This window comes from Diabrotica virgifera, chromosome 2 (assembly GCF_917563875.1).
Source record: "Diabrotica virgifera virgifera chromosome 2, PGI_DIABVI_V3a".
In the NCBI taxonomy this organism is placed as follows: domain Eukaryota; kingdom Metazoa; phylum Arthropoda; class Insecta; order Coleoptera; family Chrysomelidae; genus Diabrotica; species Diabrotica virgifera.
Genome location: NC_065444.1, coordinates 202,004,061 through 202,028,689, shown reverse-complemented (window position 1 = coordinate 202,028,689; position 24,629 = coordinate 202,004,061). Strand labels below are relative to the sequence as shown.

Below are 24,629 nucleotides of genomic sequence, written 5' to 3'. Positions count from 1 at the left end.
ATTTTGGCCTTGGTAAAAGGTATATTATTTTAAAAAGCCCTATAAGGCTACAAACATCGAACAAAACGTATTCGCTCTAAAAAGAGCATCATCAGTGTTGCCTAAAATAAGTATAACCATATTAATTATCAAAATGTTAAACTTAAAATGATGACCAAGGTAGAAGCAAAGTTTGGTTATACTTACAAGAACATGGTGAGCCTACCAAAAAATACGAAGGTCAAAGCCTTTCAAAAATGGACTAAAAGTCACATCAAAATGCTAACATAGCAAATTCCAAAGGATGGATATAATCCCTAAGGATACGGCCCTAGGATAACATATGACTCCCACACGTTGTAAGTGGGTCAAAGGTAACAAATTAGGTCATTATGTTACAAGAGCTGACAGGCAACTAAGATGTGAGATATCAAAAGCGAATCTGTCCGATGTCAAGACAACAATTTTCAATGGAACTTGAAGTATCATGAAAAGTTGGTTACACAGCTACTAAATTTATAGTTGTTTATAGTACCAGCAATGATAACAGCTAACATCAGTGTGTTGGAATTATAAAAATAAAGAGTTAGTGAGAATAGATTATCTAGATGTAAAATAGAAGGGGGGAATTTGAGTACCCACAATCATGTTATCCTAGGGCCGTATCCTTAGGGATTATATCCATCCTTTGGAATTTGCTATGTTAGCATTTTGATGTGACTTTTAGTGACCATTTTTGAAAGGCTTTGACCTTCGTATTTTTTGGTTGGCTCACCATGTTCTTGTAAGTATAACCAAACTTTGCTTCTACCTTGGTCATCATTTTAAGTTTAACATTTTGATAATTAATATGCTTATACTTATTTTAGGCAACACTGATGATGCTCTTTTTAGAGCGAAAACGTTTTGTTCGATGTTTGTAGCCCTATAGGGCTTTTTAAAATAATATACCTTTAACCAAGACCAAAATTTTTTATTAAATTTTACTTGTAATTAATGGTATACAGCCAGCTAAAGGAAATTCTTCCTTGCGGATTGATAGAAGAAGGTTTGAACTTGAATCTAGGTAGGTACTCACTTGATGATTACAAAAATAATATTTTTTGCTTGTGTTTTTGAACTTTAAAAATTTTTATTTTTTGGTAATTTTTGTTTTAGATTATTTATACCTCAAAAACTATCAACTTGAGAGAAAAATTACACAAGACTTTTTTTCGAATGATCCAAAAAATCCAATAATATCTACCCGGGCCAAATTTTTTTTAATTTAATTCAAAAAAAAAGTCATTTTTTAGTCATTAATTAATTAGAGTCGGGACAAAACTATATCGAGCATCCCTTATTTTTATAAGTTTCAATATACTAAAATAAATACAAAATAATTTTTATCCATTAATAGTCCAGGAACCGAAGCTTTTCACCTCGCAATTTTACAGAATGGATCGATTTGCTTGAAAATTTTAGAAGAAGTAGTGGAGAGTCCAAGGATCAAAATCTATATGATGCCGAAAGGCGCTTTTATCATGGGAGTGGTTGCCACCCCATCTCGGGGGTGGAAATTTTTTATTATATTTTGACCGCAAAAGTTGATTAAAACGTTCATTCTAAGAAAAAAATGTTGTATATATTTTTTTGATAAAATTAAAAGTTTTCGATTTATTCGCTATCGAAAGTGATATTTTTACATATATCCAAAATATCAATGTTTGTCGATAACATTTTTTCGTATCTCTGATGCTAATCTTTCTATTCCGAAGAAAATGGCATTTTTTACCAAACTACAAAAATTCGTTATTTGCTTTTAACTTCAGTTTTTTTAAAACTAATCATTCTAAGCCAATCAAACTTCCAAAATCTATTAATAATACATAAATAAAGAAGAATAAATAAGGCCAAAGACTAAAAACAACCGCTAACTTACATTATTATGCTTCCGATTGGATTTCTCCTTTTTTTTTTCAAAAAATATATTGATTTTCTAACCGTAACTTTTTATTATTCATCTTAGAAAGTTTGGTAAAAAAGAATTTTATAGGCTTTTACAAGATCTATAAGGCTATTAGTATTAAATCCTTTTAAAATCTTTATTCGCAAAAAGATGTGAATTTGAAAGGGTTGGTAAAGGTGGTTTTTGCATGTTATTACAAGATTTAATTGTCAATATCTCACTCAATATTTGCCCTAGAAAAAAAAATTTGCAAACCAAATTCTTGGGAATTAGATAAGCTATAATTTCATATTTAAATATTTGTTCGTATCTCTGATTCTAATCTTATTCTGAAGAAAAAGGCATTTTTTACCAAACTACAAAAATTCGTTATTCGTTTTTAACTCCAGTTTTTTAAAAACTAATTATTCTAAGCCAGTCAAACTTCTAAAACCTATTAATAATATATAAATAAAGAAGATAAATAAGGTCAGTGACTAATTTGAATAAAGGGGGTAATTAGAGGATTGTTTCTAATCACTTTTTCGCTGAAAGAAATAGGGACTGGCATTATTTTTATTATCAGTCACTTTATTTTTTAGCTAGACACTTTTTTTAAATGAATTTCGACTCGATTCTTTCGACTTTTTTTATTTCTAGAGATAGATATTTTTAAATACTTTAAATTAGTTTAATAATTCTCGAAAAATGCATAGCTTTCCCGTCTTTTGACAAGAGCTAGCATATAATAAAGTATAGCTCGATTACTATTGGCCTTACAGAGAATTTAAAAAAACAGTTTTGTTTATTTTTTCATAAGCTACAATTTTGTTAAGCAAAGTTGTTTTGATAAAGCGAAAAGTTTTAGAGTTATTAGCAGAAAACTGAATAAAAACATTGATATTTTCGATATAAAACTAACAACTAACACTTTCGGTAGCGAATAAATCGAAAACTATTAAGTTTATCAAAAAAATGTATAGAACGTGTTTTGCTTAGAATGAACGTTTTTACCAACTTTTGTGGTAAAAATAAAATAAAAAATTTCCACCCCGAGATGGGGTGGCAACCGCCCCCATGGTAAAAGCGCCTTTCGGCCTCATATAGATTGTGATCCTTGGACTATCCACTACTTATTCTAAAATTTTCAACAAATCGATCCATTCTGTAAAAATTGCGAGGATTTGTCATATTTTAAGCTTCAATACGTGGACTATAAACAGATTGATACAGCTCAAATAATTCAAATTCGATAGGATTGTCAGGACATACATTTAGTAGTTCGTAAACACTGATGGCAAGGGGTTACATATTTATTTGCTTATTAGCCCTTATTTTCCTTTATTTTAAAAATATACACGTCACCATGGACAACAATTATCTCTTGTTGCGGGCCCCTCCAGAGTCAATCATTTTTAAGCGATACCCTGACAATCCTATTGACTTTCGAATATATAATATGTATAATTTAATTCAAACTAATCGTTTCTGTTAATACTATTTTAGAACAGTGCCTGTTCCAAATATCTTAGGAGATCCAGTAGTATCTGCCATTGCTAAAAAACACAAGAGAACACCCTCACAAATCATTCTCAGTTATTTAACTCAAAATGACATTGTAGTAATTCCCAAAACCGTAAAACCAGAGAGACTTCAAGAAAACTTTGATATTTTGGATATCATTTTGGATTCAGATGATTTAACCGCTTTAGAAAACTTGGACAAAGGTACATCCGGAAGAATATTTGATATGACACATATTAATCCCAAGTAAGTAATTTTTTATTAATACAGTAAACTTTAGAAGTATAAATAATAATTCAAAGTTTCAATATTAGGTAGATACCTAAAAAGTTTTTAAAACGCAAGGCACACTTCTTTTTTTTTTTTTTTTATTTACAATTTGCTTCAACCACAAGGGTTATTAGCAATGAACTGTATTTACATCAAATTACAAAATTTAGGTATATTAAATTTGGTTAATGAGTCCTATAGTACGTAAAAAATTAAGAGTCTTACATGAATTACTTTCACTTAAACAATCTTTAATTGTAGTTGGTAACTGTTGATGTTGCCGTTCTATAACGTAGAGGGGACAGTCTATTATTATATGTTGCACTGTTAGTTCACTATCACACACATAACACATCGGAGGGGCTTCCTTCTTTAATAAAAAGTCGTGGGTGATCTTCGTATGACCAAGTCGCAATCTGGACATGAGCACTTGGTCTCTTCTCTTTGTAGGATGTTTCGACGGTGATATACTTTGTTTGATTGTTCTTAATGTAGAGTTTGATTCGTTCCAATTTGTTTGCCATTTTGTCATGATCTTGTTTTTAAAATATTGCTTTAGATCAGTATGAACGCAAGTAGTTATGATGTCTGTTAAGGGATTCTCACTCGCATTTTTTGCTAATGTGTCAGCTTTATCATTTCCACTTATCTCGCAATGTGATGGTACCCAGAGGAACTGAACTAATCTTTGATTTTGTTGGCATATCAAGAGTTCCGCCTTAATTAAGAGGAGGATAGGATGTTTGGGGTATACCCGCCTCAAGGCCGTTAATGCACTTAGGGAATCGCTAATGATTATTGAGAATTTGATATCATGTGTGTTAACAAACTTTAATGACTGGAGGATAGCAAAGAGTTCAGCTGAGAATATGGAGGTTTGGGGAGGGAACTGGTAGGAACTGTTATAGTTATCTGTTGTGAAAGCCGCTCCTACTCCATTTGCAGATCTGGATGCATCGGTATAAATATGGATGTGATCATTAAAACCATTTAATATCTCTAATAATCTCTGATTGAAGATTTTTGCTGGTGTGTCACCTTTCTTGAATGCAGATAGGTTTGTATTACAAGCAGGAAGAGCAATTGTCCATGGTAATATGTGTTGGCTGACTTTAAAAGTATTGTAAGTGTGTGGAATTATTGTGTCTAAGCTCTGTAACGTTGCTCTCACTCGATGATAAAACGGAGGATCCAATCTTTTCCCACAATTAAATGTCGATGGAAATCTATCTGTAAATGTGTTTTTATAAACAGGTATATGTGGGTTAGTTGATACTCTTAAGGCATACATGAGGCTAAGGAATTCTCTCCTGAGTTGAAGGGATGGTTCGCCTGATTCAACATACATACACTCAACTGAGCTTGTGTAGTGTGCTCCCAGTGCAATTCTAATTGCTGAATTATGAACTGTGTCTAGCACTTTCAATAGTGAACCTTTGGCTGAGTTGTAGGCAACAGCAGCATAATCTAGTTTTGAACGAATTAGGGTTTTGTATACAGTCATAAGAGTTTGGAAATCGGCACCCCATTGTTTATGAGAGATACTTTTCATTAAGTTAAGGCCGTTTTGAACTGACAGACGGAGAGAGTGGATGTGGTCTTGCCAAGATAGTCGGCTATCCAGTTTTACTCCCAAGAAGTTGATCGATTCTGAATACTTTATTGGTAAATTTTTTAGGAAGAGTTTCGGTGGATTTACTTGTTTCTTTGGAGTTTTACTGAAGATCATTGCTTTCGTTTTAGTGGGTGAAAATTCTAGGCCAGTAGTATTCGACCAATTCTCTAGTTTCTAAATGGCTTGCTGTATATGGGTCGTCATTGTTGATATATTTTTACCACGACAGAATATAACAAGATCATCAGCAAATAGACGGGCTTTGACTAATGGGCTAAGTGACTTAGCGATGTCATTGATGGCAATAAGGAAAAGTGCAACACTAAGAGTAGACCCTTGAGGAATACCGTTTAATTGGATTTTAGAGTCTGAAAGAAAGTTGTCTATTCGAACTTTGAAGTTTCGCCTATATAAAAAATTATTAATAAACTTGATAATATTTCCTTTAATCGACCAACTTGACAGGATTCTTATGATATCTGATCTCCAGATTGTATCATATGCACGCGTTATATCAAAAAATACAGCCAGACATTCTTGACCACATCCAAATGACTCATGAATTACAGATTCAATATCCACTATGTTGTCTAATGTAGATCTGGACTTTCTAAATCCACTTTGTATAGGGCTAAGTAGCTGTCGATCTTCTAGGTACCACATTAGTCGGTTGCTTGCCATTTTTTCAAGTACTTTGCACATATTAGATGTTAGGGAGATTGGTCGGTAAGACTCTGGGTCCGATTTATTCTTGCCCTGTTTAAGAACTGGTACAATAATGGAATCATACCAATCAATGGGGAAAACATTATTTGTCCAAATGAAATTATAAAGATCCAAAAGATATTGTTTTCCTTCCGTTGGCATAGCTTTTAAAAATGTCGTAGGGATGTTGTCAGGCCCTGGGCTAGTGTCTTTAACTTTGTTTAAAGTTTCTAACAGTTCATCCATCGTAAATATGGCATTTAGAGGTAAATTATTGTGGTCATCAAGATTTATACATGCATTATTAAATTTATTTTTATGGGCTAGGAAACTTGTAGATAGATTTTCGTCACTGCTATGTTGTTGGTATACGTTTGCTAGTACGGAGGCTATTTCTTGCTTAGTTGAATAAATATGGTTATGATGTTCTAGGTAATGAATGGTGTTAAATGATTTTTTCCCGTACATTCTGCTTATCATTTGCCAAACCTCAGAAGTCGGGGTAGATGAATTTAAAGATGATACATAATTTTTCCAGGCTTCTCTCTTACTCTTCTTTAAGGTGTATCTACAATACGCCCTTAATCTTTTGAATTCTAGCTGGTTATTTAAAGTTGGGTGCCTTCTTAATTTATAAAACGCCTTTTTTGACTCTTTAATTGCTGCTTCGCAGTGGGAATTCCACCACGGGACTGGAGCACGTTTTTTTGGAAATTTTGAATAACCTATGGACTCGTGAGCTATTGACGTTAAAAACTGTACGAGATGGAGTACTTTGGAGTTAATATCAATGTCTGTATCAAAGGGCTGAACCAACTGAGAAATTTTTTGTGAAATTAAAGAGGAATATAGAGACCAATCTGCATTTTTCAGACACCATTTATTGGATGGAATTGATGAGGAGATATGGTTATTGTTCGTAATTAGGATAGGAAAATGATCGCTTCCATGCAAATGGGATGTCACATCCCACGACAGAGTTGGTTGTAAGACAGGGTCACAGAGGGATAAATCTATTGGGGATCCATTGCCGGTGGAAATATTGAACCTTGTGATTCTTCCATCGTTAAGGATATTCATATTAGAATCTGTAACAATTTATTCGATTTTACGTCCCAAGGAATCTGTTTTTTTACCTCCCCAAAATGTATTGTGTGCATTAGAATCGCCTAATATAATACGCGGTTCTGGAATTTGATTGAAGAGTTCAGTTATTTCTTTTATGGACGGGTCTAAGTTCGGAGGAAAATAAATATTACATATATTGACTTTGTGGGGGCCTTTTATAGATACTGCTGTTGCCTCCAACTCAGTTCTTAAACGTATTACTTCGGTATTAAATGAGTTATGGACATATATTACTACTCCCCCACTAGCATGGCTAGCAGTTATTCTGTTCTTATAATACGGAGTATAGTTTCTTAAATTATGACAGTTATCTTCTTTGAAGTGGGTTTCTTGTAGGCATATTACAGATGGTTTAAACTTAGCTATAATTAATTTAAGTTCTTCTAAATGGGTGTAATACCCATTTAGGTTCCATTGCAGTATACAGTTGAATGTTGTATTAAATTTCAGCAGAGGCGTCGCTGCTGTATTCACTGTGATCAGTAGAGAAAGCGGATAATAATAGCTGTTTATTAATCTTAGTTTTTAATCTTGTACAGCGACTTTTCAGATACTTGGGAGTTAATGCTGGATGGATTTTAGTTAAAAAATTGAGTAGTCCTTCGATATCTTCTGTATACGTTTTTGCAATGCTGAGAGGATCTGCAGAGCTGTATGCATTTTCAAAGAAATCAATTAGTTCTTCCTGGGTTAAATATCCGTTGTCAGAATTATCTTGGAAAAAAGAACTAGTGCATTTAATAAGATCTTCTGCTAAAGTCTTATTATCTTCAGGAATAGTTTTTGCTTTCTTAGATTTACGCAGAGGTTCTTTAAATGGGTTCTGGTCTACTGATGTTGAAGGAGACGTTATTTCTGACACCGCTCGTTTAGACGATTGAGTGTCAGAGGGTGTAGGAGGTTGATTTTGGCTGTGATTATTCATTTCAACATTATCTGGCTGGATAGGTGTTTGAATGGGATTTGAATCAAATAGAGAAGTATTGGTTGTTTCTTTTGATTGTGGACGGGTGGATTGTTGCGAAGATTGTGAAGGATGGATAGTTGGCTGAGCATCTGTTATGATAGGGTGGCAATTTTGGATATAATTTGGTTGAGCAATAGGTGATGAATTTTCGATAGATGTTTGAGTGTTTGTATTTTTTTTGCACTGAGAGGCTAGATGACCTTGTTCTTTACAAATGTAACAAGACTGTTTTTCAAGTGAAAAATAAATTCGATAATTGATTTGTTCATAGTTAATTAATATAGACTCAGGAATATTTTCCAGATTTTTAGGAGAAATGTAAGTATAGCGTCGGAAACTCAAGATATGCTTAAATAAAGAGTTAGTTGTACCTATTCTTAGAAAATCCAATGGAGTTATTTGATGAATTGCAAAATTTTGTAGTTGAGTCTCTATAATACTGTGAGGTATTGATGGGGGGACATTAGAAATTATCAGTTTTTCGCTTGGTGTGACTAACTTCCTGGCTTGGATACGTTCCTGATTGATTACTATTGTTCCATTATCTGTTCTAAAAAATTCGGTGACTGTTTCTTCAGTAGTAAAATATACGCAAATACGATCATTTACAATCCTGGAAATGGCGAGAATTTTATTGGGATCGACTTTAGTTGCTATGGCATTTAAATAATCTTCAATTTTTGTATTTGTGTGTGTGTGTTTATGTTTTATTGGCACTGGTTTAAGCAACCAACTGGCCAGTCAATGTGTTTTGAATTCTCTCTTTTACAAAATATATGCTTAGTATCTAAATTTAAAACTATTAGTACTACTGTTTTTTTTACTCTGTTTTTTTTTTATTATTTTTTTTATTATATTTTTTAACATTTTTTTTATTACATTTTTTTTTTTTTTTTTTTTTTTTTGTATATTTTTTTATCGCGCTAAGACCTAAACCCGATTCAACCTCGCGGAGGTTTAGATCTTAGTATCTTTTTATTTTATTTAATTATTTTTTTTTTTTTATTTTTTTTTTCTTTTTTTCTCAGAGCTTTAATTTTAAACAATTAACATGGTTGTACAAAATTTTATAAACATCTAGATTGTTTGATTGTAAAAGGTATATAAGATTAAAAGGAAATTGTACATTAACTTGAACTAGATTGGCAAAAAAGTTTGATATTTCAATAAAATGTAAAGGACATTCTAATAGCATATGTTGTAGATCAGCTAGCTCTCCACATAAACATTCATCATTATCTACAAGTCCTATTTCTCTTTTGTAGACTGGAGTCAGACAGTGATTACTTCTTATTCGACAAATAGTTTTGATAAAGCCTTTGTTGGAAACTTGATTAAACCATGTCTTGATGGGAAGTGTAGGCTGGATTTTTTTGTAATAATTTCCTTTGTCTGAATTATTGTATTGTTCCTGCCATTTCGTCCGTTTGATAGATCTCATAATAGAAATTATGTCTCCCATAGGAAGTTGATAAGTATGCAGAGTGGATTCCTTCGTTGTTGCTTTTTTAGCCAGATCATCTACTATTTCGTTGTTTTTTATACCAATGTGTGCTTTTATCCAACACAATATTATATTTTTGCCCGATTTCAAAGCTTCACTGTTCATTGCTATGATGTCACTGATGATATAATTTTCTGCAAAATTATGTACATTATATTTCAATGTCTTTACAATGCTTTGGCAGTCTGTAAATATAACATAATTGAGTTCTTTTTGATTAATACATATTTTGTATGCTTCTTTGATTGCAATGAGTTCAGCTGTGAAAATTGTCATTTTATCAGGTAATCTGTTGTTTATTTTTATACTTTTTTGTGGGTAATATATAGCATATCCAACTTTTCCTTCCATTTTTGAACCATCCGTATATAATTTCTGATAACTCCCCCAGTTTTTTTGTACACACTGAAGGTGGTCTATTTTAGTAAGGAAGTCTGTCGCACGAATATTACTTAAATGACAGTTAACTGGAGATAAATAATCTTCATAATTTAGCTTTCGAGACGAGCTTTGTTCAATTTGGTGTATGTCGCCAATGGAATTAGAAACGTTGAGGAAGCTTTCCACAACTAAAAGCAGTTTCTTTTTTTCCCAGTAATAATGAGTTAGGTATGAGGTGGTTAAATGAACAATTTTATTTAATAGCAGTTTATCGTTAACCGCTGTTTTAACTATAAATTTCTCACTTAGGTATTCCCTGCGTAATGAAAGTGGAGGTTCATTAAGCTCACATTCCATGACCAATATAGGTGTGCTACGAAGATAACCAGTGCATAACCTAAGTGCCTTATTTTTGATCCTCTCGATTTTTTGGAGTACAGAGTTTGATGCTGAGCCATAAAAAATAGATCCATAGTCTAAGATTGATCTTATCAAATTTCTGTATAGTAATATTGATATGTTTGGATCAGCTCCCCAGTTACTGACACTTACAGTCTTCATGATATTCATTGCATTTTCCATTCTTCGTAATATGTAATTTGTGTGTTCTTTCCAATTTAATTTGGAGTCTAAAAATACGCCAAGAAATTTTATTGAAGTTTTATAAGGAATACTAGTATTATCAAATTGTAGATGGCTTTGAGGAACATATCGTTTTTTAGTAAAGGTAACAATGGTTGATTTACTCTCTGATATTGTTAAGTTATTATCGGTAGCCCATTTTTTTATAATATTCAATGTCGATTTAAGGTAGTTATTACATCTATCTATTGACTTATTTTCTGCATATATCGCAACATCATCAGCGTACTGTAGGATTTTTATGTGTTGAGGAAGTTTAGTTTCTAAGTCAGCAGTATACAGTATATATAATATAGGACTTAGGATGCTACCCTGAGGTAGTCCCAAAGATGTGTATCGGGAGTTAGATTGATCTCCATTTAATCTAACGTGAACTGCTCGATTAATGTATAAGTTAATGATGTTCCATGTTACTATCTCGGGTATTCCTATTTCCAACATTTTCGCGTATAGTATGTGAAGATTAACGTTGTCGTAAGCCCCTTTTATATCTAAGAACAAAGCACTAACTGCTTTCTTATAAGTAAAGGAACTATAAATGTCTATTAAAAAGTGGCAGAGGCTATCTTGTGTGGATTTACCTTTTCTAAAACCAAACTGACTTCTTGGTAATAGGTCGTTCTTTTCTAGCCAAAATTCCAGACGGTTTTTAATAAGTCTCTCATATGTTTTTAGTATACAGGAAGCCAGACCGATTGGACGGTAAGAATCCCAATTCTTTGATGATTTTCCTGGTTTTAAAACCGGGATAATAGTGTAAACGTGCCAATCGTCAGGAATCTTTATGCGGCGCATCCAAATTTCATTATATATATTTAGTAGTGCAGCCTTACCAATTCTTGAAAGATTTGATAGCATCGAGTAATGGATATTATCGGCACCTGGTGCTGAATTTGAGTTTTTCATCAACGCAAAGTTTAGTTCAGTGGCAGAAAATGGTTTGACTAGGAAACGGATTGGTTCTGGATAGTCGTACAGAGCATTTAGTTGTATATCAGGAATTACTAATTCTGCAGACGGCGGTGTGATATTTTGATGGAACTCTTCTATCCACGAAGCTTCCGACAGAATAACAGGGACTTTGTTCTTTGTTTTTCTATTTTTTATTCGGTTAACTTTTGACCATACATCTTTAATAGGGACTGACCTATTTAGGGATCCGACATAATCTCTCCAGCTATTTCTTTTAGTTTGTTTAGTGATCTTCTTGACATGTGCATCATCTTTTTTATACCTAAGTAGGTTTTCATGGTTTGGATTTTCTTTGAATATACAAAAACTTTCCTGTCTTCTTCTGACTGCTTCTTCACATTCTAAATCCCACCAGTATTTTCCTCTGGAAGTCGGTTTTTTTATTTTAAATTTGGGGATGCAGTAGGATGCAGTTGTATTTATATTGTGCAAAATTTGTTCATAAGAATTTATATCTTTAAATTGAGAGAATACATCTTCCGAATACTGTTCATATAATTTCCAGTCGGCATTCTTTAAATTCCACTTTTGTGAATATGGATTATATGTATGAGTTGGTTGATCCTCTAACTCTACTCTTATAGGTGTATGGTCTGAACCAAATAGGTCTTGAAGTGTTTTCCAAGTGATCAGGTGGTTTAAGTCAGGAGTACAAATGGTCAGGTCTATTGCCGATTTCGAGAAGTTCCTAAAGAAAGTAGGAGAGCCATCATTTTTGAATATTAAATTATTATCGTCTATACAGTCCATCAAGATTTTACCTTTCATATCTGTTTGGTTGTCTAGGCCCCAGGCAATGTGGTGAGCATTAAGGTCACCTCCTATTATAAATGGTCTTTCTATAGATGTTATGAAATTGTTCCATTGTTGTAACAATAACTTGGTTCCTGGGGGAACATACATAGATATAAATGTGACAGTATATGACTTAAACTTTATTTTTATTGCTACTTTATTGACGTTTATTAAATCTACTTTCATGGTGACTTCCTCGTAATATAGGTTTGAATTTATTAAAATTGCTGAGCCACCGCCAACAGTTACTGAAAAGCGGTCGTCTCTGACAATATTGTACCCGTGAAAGTTATAATACTTTTCTGGTTTAAATCTAGTTTCTGATAATAATGCGATATCAACTTTCTGGTCTTCTAATAGGTGGATAAGGTTTTCTCTATTAGAGTTAGCCGATCTACAATTCCATTGACAAATTACCAATCTATTCATTATTATATAAGAGAGAACTTAAAACTGATTGAATTGAATTTACTAGAACTGATTTTTCTGGAATTTCAAAATTTTTGTGATTTATATTAGAGATAATACTTGTAACTATATTTGATATTAATTCTGTTAATTCTTTTGATGGTTCATGTATTTTAGATCCTTGTTCTGGATTAAATGTAGATTGATACGAAGAAGAGGTGATAATACCACCAGGTCTGTTGGACATGGGGTTTAACTTTATTATTTTTTGATGTTCCATTGTTACTTGGTCTGGTGAGGAAGAGATAGGTCGTTTGTATTTTGGTGGTTTTATTATTGTATATCTATTTGAAACTGAAGGTAGAGCGAACTGATTGGAAGATGTTTGAGACGTGGACAATTGAGTAAAGGAATATGAAGAGGATGGTGCATTCATATTTGGAGTTTGATGAGAATTTATTGAGGAATTATTGGCTGCTATAGATGCATAAGTTATCTTAGGAAAGAGTTTAATTGTTTCCTTAAAAGATAAGCTGTTTTCAGACATATAATGTTTTATTTTCTTTTGGCGATCAAATTCTGGGCATATCTCCCATTCATTAGTGAAGTGTTCACCTTCACAGGATAGACATTTTTTGTTAAACGATGATAAAGGACAAGAATCGGAAAGGTGAGATTCATGACACTTAAAACAGCGAGGATTACTTTTACACTGCTTACTCATGTGCCCATACCTATAGCAGTGGTAACAGATAATTACCTTTTGCTGGTATTTTTCAACAGTGTGTAAGACATGATTAATTACTACATACTTTGGTATATTCTGGCATTTAAAAGACACAATAACTGATTTTGTTGGATTAAATATTACTTTGTCATCTGCTACTATTTTTCTTGTTATTCGTTTCACATACTCAACCGAGAATTTGCAATGGTGATCAAATTCCTTTATTCTATTTTTAAGATATTCTTCCGATATATCTGAATCTATATCCCTTACTACACCTAGTTTAAACAATTGAAATTTTGGAATGTATGCGGTCAGATTTTTTTGAATAAGGAATTTGGAAGTAACTAAAGCATTTGCGCTACTATAATTTTTAAATGAGACCCTAACTCGGTTGCGTCCGATTGAGTCAATTTTTTTTATATAATTGTCAATTTCTGGATGTAACGTAAATAGGATCTCGCCTATTTTAACAGCGTTTAATTTTCCTGTAAAATTTAAACTGGAGTTTTCAATAAAAATGTAAAAAGGTCCTAAATCAATTTTTTCGTATAAATAAACAGGCCTGGTTTTTTCTGGTTGATCTGAGTTTACTAAAGTATTTTGTTTTTCATTAATATTGTTAAGATTAATACTACTACTTATCTTATTTTGAGGCTGGTTGGGTACAAATCCATTTAAATCTTGTAAATCACAGCTACTATCCATCGAATTCTCAATATCAGGCGGTTCGCCTCCACTAGATGACTCCATAGAGGAGTTTTCAAGTAACGTTTAACTTATGAACACTTTCAAAATGTAAACTAAATATGGAAAAGTTTAACAAAACTAAACAAACTAAATTAGAACGGTATAAATCAAATAATCCGCCAAAAATTAATATTTTTCGGAGAGATTTCCAAATTTAAATTAACTTTGACAATTATTTTGACGTGAATGAATTTTTGTATTTGGAAGTGAATTGAATAAAATGGCTTGGTTTTTGCTTGCGAATTTTTTGTTAGGTTGAGTCAGAGCGGTTGAATATAATTTTGATTGATTGGATGGATTAATGACATCTTGAGAATTTTGAAGTTCAGAAGATCTCTCCTCTGAAATTTCCTGCATATTGGGCCTATGTTGCCTGATTACGGCCCTTGTGCTTGGACAGGTTCATTAGTAATTAAGCTACTTAATTACCTCGTTACTGGTATTTATAAACGTTGTTTACTGTTTGTTGATTAAAAAATAGTAATAAAGATGATCTAACTTACAGTTTGATCCCAAAATCGGATTAAGCACTATATAATACACTATTATACCAACTTTGATAATTTTCTAACAAGTAAAACCACCTTAATTTTGATAAAAACTAAGAGCTAATCGGAAACACTGTTTACTAGTTAAGAAACCAGTTTCGAATGCACACTTCTTTTTCAATTTTAAACAATAATATTTTAGTGCCTTCGCTAACGGTAAAATATTGCAAAAACCTCTAAATTTTAACGAACCGCTGGGAGTGACATGAAATTTGGCATACACATAGGTAACATGTCAAAGAAGAAAAGTCATAGTCATATTTGAGATATAGGTCCGGATCCCGCGTACCAAAAAAAAGTTGATTAATAGCAAGCTGAAAATTCGTAAATAGCTTAACGGTGTCTAGTCGGACAAACTTTGATGTATGGGAATACTGGAACAGGGGAAGTCTTAATTGTAGAACGTGTCATCCTGACAAGTTTATGATTGTGAAAACTAGCAGGTTGTTTTTAAGTTTATTCAATAGCAAACTTTATAATATACCTAATATATGAAAAAATTTTTGTGCGACAAATATATTGGGCGTTTTAACAAGTCAAACACGTAGAACATTTCAAATGACAGGAATTATGTTGGTGATGAAAGGGTAACAAATCAATTGGAAGTTCTGTTCGACAAAATACATGTGACGTTTTCGTAGTCTGACGTTGGAAAACTGTAACCTGTTCCACAATTAAAATTTCCCCTGTTCCAGTATTCTCGTAAATCAAAGTTTGTCCGACTAGATACCGTTAATACATTAACAAATTTTCAGCTTACTATTAATCAACTTTTTTTGTACACGGGATCCAGGCCTAATAGATTTGAAACTAAAGCTGAGATGCTACATATTATAGTCGGTTGGCTAAACTCAGACACAACTGTCTAGTGATCTTAGTCTGTATTTTTTTTGCTTTTTGGCAATTTTGCCAAAATTGGCAAAATTACTAACTATTTAATAATTACTGTTTAGTAATTATTTTTTTACCAATTTTACGAAATTGGCAAAATTACTTATAATAAAATCACTAGCCAGTTGTGTCTGAGAACTCAGAAACCAAGAGTTTCTTCAAAATTCATGTCCTCAAATGTAAGCCCCCCAGTTTTTTTAGCAAGTGTATTCGAGTTGCATATCATTTGAAAGATATTTTTTTTTGTACACTTCTTCTTCTTCTTCCTTCTTGTATGTAGGCTTTAAAGCCTGTTTCTTCTTCAATATTATCCTCCTAAATTGTTTAGGTTATCGCACCACCTTTTTCTTGGTCTGCCAATACCTCTTCGTCCATTTGGTGACTTATCTCGTGCTATTCGTACTATCCTATCCTCTGCCATTCTACTAATGTGTTCGTTCCACTCCTGTTTCCGTTTTGTCACCCATCCATTTATGTCTTCTATATTGCATGATCTTCTTATGTTTTCGCTCCTCTCCCTATCCAACAGACTTTTCCCTGATATTCGTCGGAGTATTTTCATCTCTGTTGTTTCTAGTAGTCGTCTCGTTTTAGATGTGTCAGGCCTTGTCTCCGCCGTGTATGTTAATATAGGTCTAATTGCTGCTTTATAGATTCTTGCTTTTGTGTCTTGTCTTAAGTGTTTGTTCTTCCAGATTGTGTCATTAAGAGATCCCGCCGCTTTACTTGCTTTTAAGCTTTGTTGTCGTACTTCCTCTTCAACATCTCCGTAACTGGTTATATCAATTCCCAGATATCTAAACCTTGCTTCCTGCTTTATTATTTTCCCATCAATTTCGATTTTACATCGTAGTGGGTATTTAGATGTTGTCATACATTTTTGTACACGACCCTCTATTTTTTTTTAATTTACATAATTAAGTTGAAAGACAATTTTGTATTAAACTAATTTATAATACATTTGGTAATTCCAAAATTATCTTTATTATGTAAATTAAAAAAAGAATGTGTGTGTACTTTGTACGCACGTAAGAAGTTATACTTCTATTATATGATTCCAACGAAATTAATATATGTACTTTAAACAGTTTATTTATATTTTATTTCAATATTAAACTAATTTTAATACTTACTACTTTCCAAACATTTTTATTAAAACAATACCAAAAATTAAAAAAAAGAATAAAACACACACAAACACATTGAAAAATGCACCAAAGAAATTATTTCTGAACAATAATTGTTGACAAAAATTTTAACTAAATACGCATTTTCTGAAAAAATATATATAACAAATATATTCACAACCATAAAGTGTATAAAAAAAATTAAAAAATAAAAACTTGCATTGGGATTCGAACCCGCGTGCTTAGAGTTGAAATCCACTTACACACACCCGTCACCCGACTTGACAAGTTACAGTTACTTGTCATGTGGGAAGGTAGGATAACTGAACATTTTACTGTTTCACAGTTCTGAATTTAATCAAATTAGTTTGATGTTTGTGTGTGTGTGTGTGTGTGTGTGTGTGTGTTCACAAAGGGAATTAAATTATTAAAATACAACAAAACATAGAGTAATAAAACAATAGGTATATTAGATGAAGAGTGGTCAAAATTTTGTTGGTAATCAAACTATGTAAATCAAAGCATTACCTGCTAATAGATAGGTACATACATTTTCCAAATAGGTAATTACCTACCTATGTAATTTTTTATTACAATACTGAAACATTTACAATTATGTACGTACATGTTGCTTTTAAAAACTATTTAAAAAGTTATTACAATTATTATAAACTTGATTTTGTCTGTGTCCTCACAACAATAAAAACTAATATACAATATTTGTTTATCCATAACCTCCATATTAAACAATTATTGTCATAAAATCCATAAGGAAAAATTTTCCTGTAGCTGGCTGTATACCATTAATAACAAAAATTGGAGAAAAAGATCTTCTGTGTAAAAGGTATATTAGTTTGAAAACCCCAATAAAGGGCTACATTAAAATACAGAACGATTTCACTCTAAAGAGAGCATCATCAGTGTTCTAAGCCTAAAATAAGTACAACCATAATTAGTGAAGACAAGAGTAAAAATTTTTTTAAAGGATGACCAAGATAAAAAATTAGGTTATACTTACAAGCTCTACATGCTAAGCCACCAAAAATACATGGGTTAATACCCTTAAAATGCCGACCAAAGGTCTTACATTGGCATATTATTTATTAAACCCTGACGATGGGTGAAATTTAAAGGGTATACCTCAAAGCACCATATGACTATAGGTACCACAAGCATGTGGGTGGTTGAGTTGATTTCTGTCTCTACTGTCATTAGTCAGAAACGCTTTCACATCTGTCACCTGTAATCAGTTGGCTTTTACCTTTCTCTTTATGAAGACAGAGAAATCAACTCAACCACCCACATGCTTTTGGTATAGTCATACGGTGCCTTGAGGTATACCCATTAAATTTCACCCATCGCCAGGGTTTAATAAATAATATGCCAATGTAAGACCTTTGGTCGGCATTTTAAGGGTTTTAGCCCATGTATTTTTGGTGGCTTAGCATGCAGAGCTTGTAAGTGTAACCTAATTTTTTATCTTGGTCATCCTTTAAAAAAATTTTTTACTCCTGTCTTCACTAATTATGGTTGTACTTATTTTAGGCTTAGAATACTGATGATGCTCTCTTTCGAGCGAAAACGTTCTGTATTTTAATGTAGCCCTTTATTGGGGTTTTCAAACTAATATACCTTTTACACAGAAGATCTTTTTCTTCAATTTTTTTAATTTTTGTCATGTCATTTGAAAACCCAATCAGAGCAAAGGTATAATGCGTCTGCGCCGGGGAACAAGGTTTTTGATGAATTCGCGCATATTAAATTTCACTCCTATCGCGCCTATAGAAGTATAGTGTCATGTAGAGAAAAAAATTACCTTTCAAATGATGTGCCACTCGACAACACTTGCTATTTAAAAAAAGTGGGGTTTGACGCGGGGCAGTAGGGGTTACATTTGAGGGCATGAATTTTTGCATGGAAATTCGTCCCCCTCCCATTATAAATCGACGTGTTTTTTCAAATTTTGAAGAAGCTGTTGGTTTCTGAGTTTCTGGGGGATCAAATTTTCGTTGGAACAGATTTCGATTGGGAAAACAATAAAGAGGCGGGAAGCATTAGAAATGGGGACTTATAAAACAATTCTTCAAATTTCATGTATGAACACAATATCAAAAATAAAAGTAATAATTTTCATACCGTATTGTTAATAACAATTTTTTTTTAGGATTAAGGAACACGCCCACTACCCCTTTGAAAAATAAGGAAAATCATAACGGTTATGGCGAGCGGCAGACCTTTAATTTGAGGCTTAGAAATCGAAAAAGCGACCATGATAGGTGAATGGTAAATGTTGGTTATTCTTTATGTTTTCGAGGTCGCTGAATCCCAATATGAAGTTTATATTTTTACCTAAAATTGGTGGAACATGTTCAAACATCAAATTTTATGCAGAAATGCGAAAAATCCAATTTAATGATTTTTCATATTTACCTCGCTGTATCTTTGATCCTTGTAAATATTTTCTTTTGAAAATTTTACTATGTCATCTCTGAAGTATTTAGATAACAATGAGATTTATCAATGATTTTGAAACAAATTAAAAGAGAAGTTGTTAATTTTTAAACAATTTGTCGTCAGATTTCGTTACTTTCATGTTTACTTAAAAACGTTAGGTAACAAACTTTTTAGTTGATAATTATTTTAATCAACACAATATTAAAACATGGGTCATGAGGAAGTTCTCAGGAAAATTTCAAGTCAAAATATGCAATAGGAAAAAAGTTATGTGAGTTTATAGACGAGTGGCACTTCCCCAAAAAAATCGCTTATTTCTCGAGATACTGACCACAGTTTGGTGAGTGGCTAATTTTTATCATACCTGATATTTTGATGGTGCTGAAAACGAAAATCAGGTTTATCTTAAATTTTAAATGGGGGAACATTGTCAAAATTTCAATTTTACCCTAAAAATAAAAAAAAATGAAATCACGTTTTTCTTAAAATTGAAAGTTTTACCATTTTTGAAGTGAAAACTTCTTTAAGGACGTTGTGCGATTTTTGGATAGATGAAAAAGCAGTGAATTCGCGACCGTCATTGCGACCGTTATCGCTTATGCTATATGTATATTATTTGTATGTATATATAAATTGTATAGAAGTATTTAAATCTAAAATAAATGTAAAACCTATTTTAGGATGGGGAAAAAGGATTTATTTCGCGACCGTCATCGCGACCGTCATCTCTTCGGTGAAATAAATTTTGTACGTATCTATATTATGTGTATCCATACATAAATTGTATAGAAGTATTTAAATTTAAAATAAATGTAAAACCTATTTTTGAATGTGGAAAAAGGATTTATTTCGCGACCATCATTGCGACCGTCATCTCTTCGGCCAAATAAATTTTGTACGTATATGTATTGAAGTGAAAACTTCTTTAGGGACGTTTTGCACTTTTTGGATGGGAAAAAGTATTAAATTGGCGACCGTCATCGCGACCGTCATCGCTTCGACGAAATAAATTTTTGAAGTGAAATCTTCTTGAGGGTTGTTGTGCACTTTTTAGATGGGGAAAAAGTATTGAATTAGCGACCGTCATCGCGACCGTCATTGCTTCGGAGAAATAAATTTTTGACGTGAAAACTTCTTTAGGGACGTTGTGCACTTTTTGGATGGGAAAAAGTATTAAATTAGCGACCGTCATCGCTTCGACGAAATAAATATTTGAAGTGAAAACTTCTTGAGGGGCGTTGTGCACTATTTGGATGGGGAAAAATATTAAATTAGCGACCGTCATCGCTTCGACGAAATAAATTTTTGAAGTGAAATCTTCTTGAGGGTTGTTGTGCACTTTTTAGATGGGGAAAAAGTATTGAATTAGCGACCGTCATCGCGACCGTCATTGCTTCGGAGAAATAAATTTTTGACGTGAAAACTTCTTTAGGGACGTTGTGCACTTTTTGGATGGGAAAAAGTATTAAATTAGCGACCGTCATCGCTTCGACGAAATAAATATTTGAAGTGAAAACTTCTTGAGGGGCGTTGTGCACTATTTGGATGGGGAAAAATATTAAATTAGCGACTGTCATCGCTTCGACGAAATAAATTTTTGAAGTGAAGATTTCTTGAGGGGCGTTGTGCACTATTTGGATGGAGAAAAATATTAAATTAGCGACTGTCATCGCTTCGACGAAATAAATATTTGAAGTGAAAACTTCTTGAGTGGCGTTGTGCACTATTTGGATGGGGAAAAATATTAAATTAGCGACTGTCATCGCTTCGACGAAATAAATTTTTGAAGTGAAAATTTCTTTATGGGCGTTATGCACTTTTTGGATAGGGGAAAAGTTGAATTAGGAACCGTCATCGCGACCGTCATCGCTTCGACGAAATAAATTTTTGAAGTTAAAACTTCTTGAAGGACATTGTGCACTTCTTGGATGGGGAAAAATATTAAATTAACGACTGTCATCGCTTCGACGAAATAAATATTTGAAGTGAAAACTTCTTGAGGGGCGTTGTGCACTATTTGGATGGAGAAAAATATTAAATTAGCGACTGTCATCGCTTCGACGAAATAAATATTTGAAGTGAAAACTTCTTGAGTGGCGTTGTGCACTATTTGGATGGGGAAAAATATTAAATTAGCGACTGTCATCGCTTCGACGAAATAAATTTTTGAAGTGAAAATTTCTTTATGGGCGTTATGCACTTTTTGGATAGGGGAAAAGTTGAATTAGGAACCGTCATCGCGACCGTCATCGCTTCGACGAAATAAATTTTTGAAGTTAAAACTTCTTGAAGGACGTTGTGCACTTCTTGGATGGGGAAAAATATAGCGACTGTCATCGCTTCGACGAAATCAATTTTTGAAGTGAAAATTTCTTTATGGACGTTGTGCACTTCTTGGATGGGGAAAAAATATTGAATTTGCGACCGTCATCACTTCGCTGAAATAAATTTTGTACGTATATTAATTATGTGTATATATACATAAATATCATAGGGCATACGCTTCGCGTATATTATATAGGTATAGCACTTCTTTTTGGATGGGGAAGAAGGATTGAGGTCGTAATTTATATAATATAAGAAGTTTTCACTTCTGTTGGCACTCCCACGAGTGCCTTAAAATTTTTTTGTTTACTGTACTCTATGTTTTAACATAAACTTGATTAAAAAGCTAAATTTCAGATTTTTTCACTCAACTTTTGCTATTAAACTTTGGAATTCAGGAATCTGCAACTTTTACTTTTAACAGTTCATAACTTCCATTATAATAAGACAGAAAGATTGAAACAGATCCGATTTAAACAGGTCTTCAGCAAGGTAAGAAATATATAGAAATATATACTGTGAAAATTTCAGAAAAAAATATTAAAATGGAACAGAATTGTAGCGAGTTAAACGTAAAAAAAGGGATTTAATTTTTTTTATTTTTAGGGTAAAATTGCGATTTTGACAATGTTCCCTCAATTAAAATTTAAAATAAACCTAATTTTCGTTTTCAACACCATCAAAAATATAAAGTATGATTAAAATTAGCCATTCACCACACCGTGATCAGTATCTCGAGAAATAAGCGTTTTTTGCGGTGTGCCGCTCGTCTATAAAGTCACATAACTTTTTTCCTATTACCTATTTTGACTTGATATTCTCCAGAAATCCTCTTCATGAATCATATTTTATTGCTGTATTGGTTAAAATTATAAACTAAAAAGTTTGTCATTCAACTTTTTTCAGTAAACAAGACACTAACGAAATCTGACGACAAAATGTTTAAAAATTAACAACTCCTCTTTTGGTGGGATCACATGACTTTTTTCCTACTGTTTGACCTGAAATTTTCCAGATTATTTCATTTATAGGAGATTCTGACCAATAGAAAGCTACAGAAATAAAAATTAAAGTGATTATTTTTTGATGATTTTAACTTCCAATAGATATTTGATCACGTGTTTAATTCTGTCCAATCAGATTAAAATTATACTGAGAATTATCTACTGTAGAAAATTACCGATAGAATTTTTTAGATTGTTTCCGTTTAATGGCAACCAGTTTCCTAGTTTTGACAACTGTCACATTTAAGGAAATATCCATAATATACGTATTAAAAAATAATCTTACGAATATCACACGACAGTAAGAATAAATAAGAAAATAATGCTTCATTTTTACCCAAATTTGTTGTCATTGGGCAATAGCCACACGAGCCCTGCGGGCTCTCGTGTCTATTGCCAGGCAAATTTCGAAAAACTGTCGCATTATTTTCAATTTATTCTCACTCTCTTGTGATATTATAGTGCGGCCGATATGTGAAACAATTGCACATGTGCACATTTAATGATACAAGCATATAATTTGCACCACATATACTACACACATATAAAAGTTCAAATTTAGATATGAGGCCATCTCAGATTTTGTCTTTTACAAAAATGGCGGGCGTTCAAAATGGCGGCTATACTTATGTGTTTAATAGTACCATAACTTTTGAACGAAAAGTCCGATTTCAACCAAATTTGGTATATATATATATATATATATATATATATATATATATATATATATATATAGGTTTTCTTTTTGATTTACAAGAGGGATATGGTGAACCGGAAGAATCGGTTTACCAGAAGTTGTCTTTTTTACTGGTTGTTTATGTAAAAATATGTTTTTTTTTCAATTTTTTCCCTCTGTATATATTAATTTTTCAAAAAGATAATACCGCAATTGAAAAGAGCGTAAAAATATTTTGTAGAAAATATTTTGAACTTTTTAGTTATGTTAATTATCATTTAATAAATGCATAACGTATCATCACAAGTACCTATGTGTGGCAAATTCGTGCAAACAATATAAGAGTTATTGTGCATTTAATGGTAGAAGCATATAATTTGGACCACATATACTACACACATCAAGGTTCAAATTTAGATATAAGGCCATCTCAGATTTTACCTTTTACAAAAGTGGCGGGCATGCAAAATGGCGACTATACATATGTGACTTATAGCACGATAACTTTTGAACGAAAAGTCCGATTTCAACCAAATTTGTTATATAGATTCTTATTTTGATGTGTTAGACCAAGGTCTTGAACCGGAAGAATCGATTAACCAGAAGTTGTGTTTTCCTGATTTTTATGTAAAAACATGTTGTTTTTTTACCAATTCTTTCACCCTGTATATATTAATTTTTCAAATGAAGTAAAAGTCAGACTTACTCTTAATCTTTATTATAACTTCAGACGACCGGTTTCGCTCTTTAAAATTTGTAGAGCATCTTCAGGTCAAAGGTAACAAGTTACAAAATGATTCAGATACAAGGTGCTATCAACTCAGTTTTCATTATCATGATGTTTCTTTTAAAGTTATGTTAACGGGATATGGTGGAATAGACGGACGATGCAGCAAAGGTAAACAAATCTATGGGACTTAGGAGTTCTTGAGGGTGATGAGATAGTTGGTGTAAGTTAACCAGCAAATCTATGTCTGTTATTATGTTTGTGTAAATCAAATTAGTGAATGACTTATTTACAATTTTAATGTGTGTTGATTTTAAAGATTTTGTTTTTATTTTATTTAATTTTATTTATATTTATATATATATATATATATATATATATATATATATATATATATATATATTAAAGAATTCTATTTATTATTAATGTAAGATTGACAACGTATGGATCGTAAATGTATTGAGTAATTATTGTGTATGTTAGAACTTGATTGTGCAGTTGCAAACTGATTATTTAAGGTCAATACCTGATCTGTGACGTGTACTGCTCGTGTGGGACTATTGTTCTAAAAAGAGTAGGGTGA

At 32.4% G+C, this 24,629-nt stretch overlaps 1 protein-coding gene across 1 annotated transcript in view; it reads left to right on the top strand.

Moving 5' to 3' along the window:
- Window positions 1-24,364, top strand: part of LOC114340575 (uncharacterized) — a 42,448-nt gene extending 18,084 nt beyond the window's left edge. Inside the window, exons 4-5 of the mRNA XM_050643012.1 lie at window positions 3,413-3,676; window positions 19,025-24,364. Coding sequence (XP_050498969.1) covers window positions 3,413-3,676; window positions 19,025-19,061 — 301 coding nt within the window. The 3' untranslated portion in view covers window positions 19,062-24,364. The remainder of the gene's footprint in view (window positions 1-3,412; window positions 3,677-19,024) is intronic.
- The last annotated feature ends 265 nt before the right edge of the window (window positions 24,365-24,629 follow it).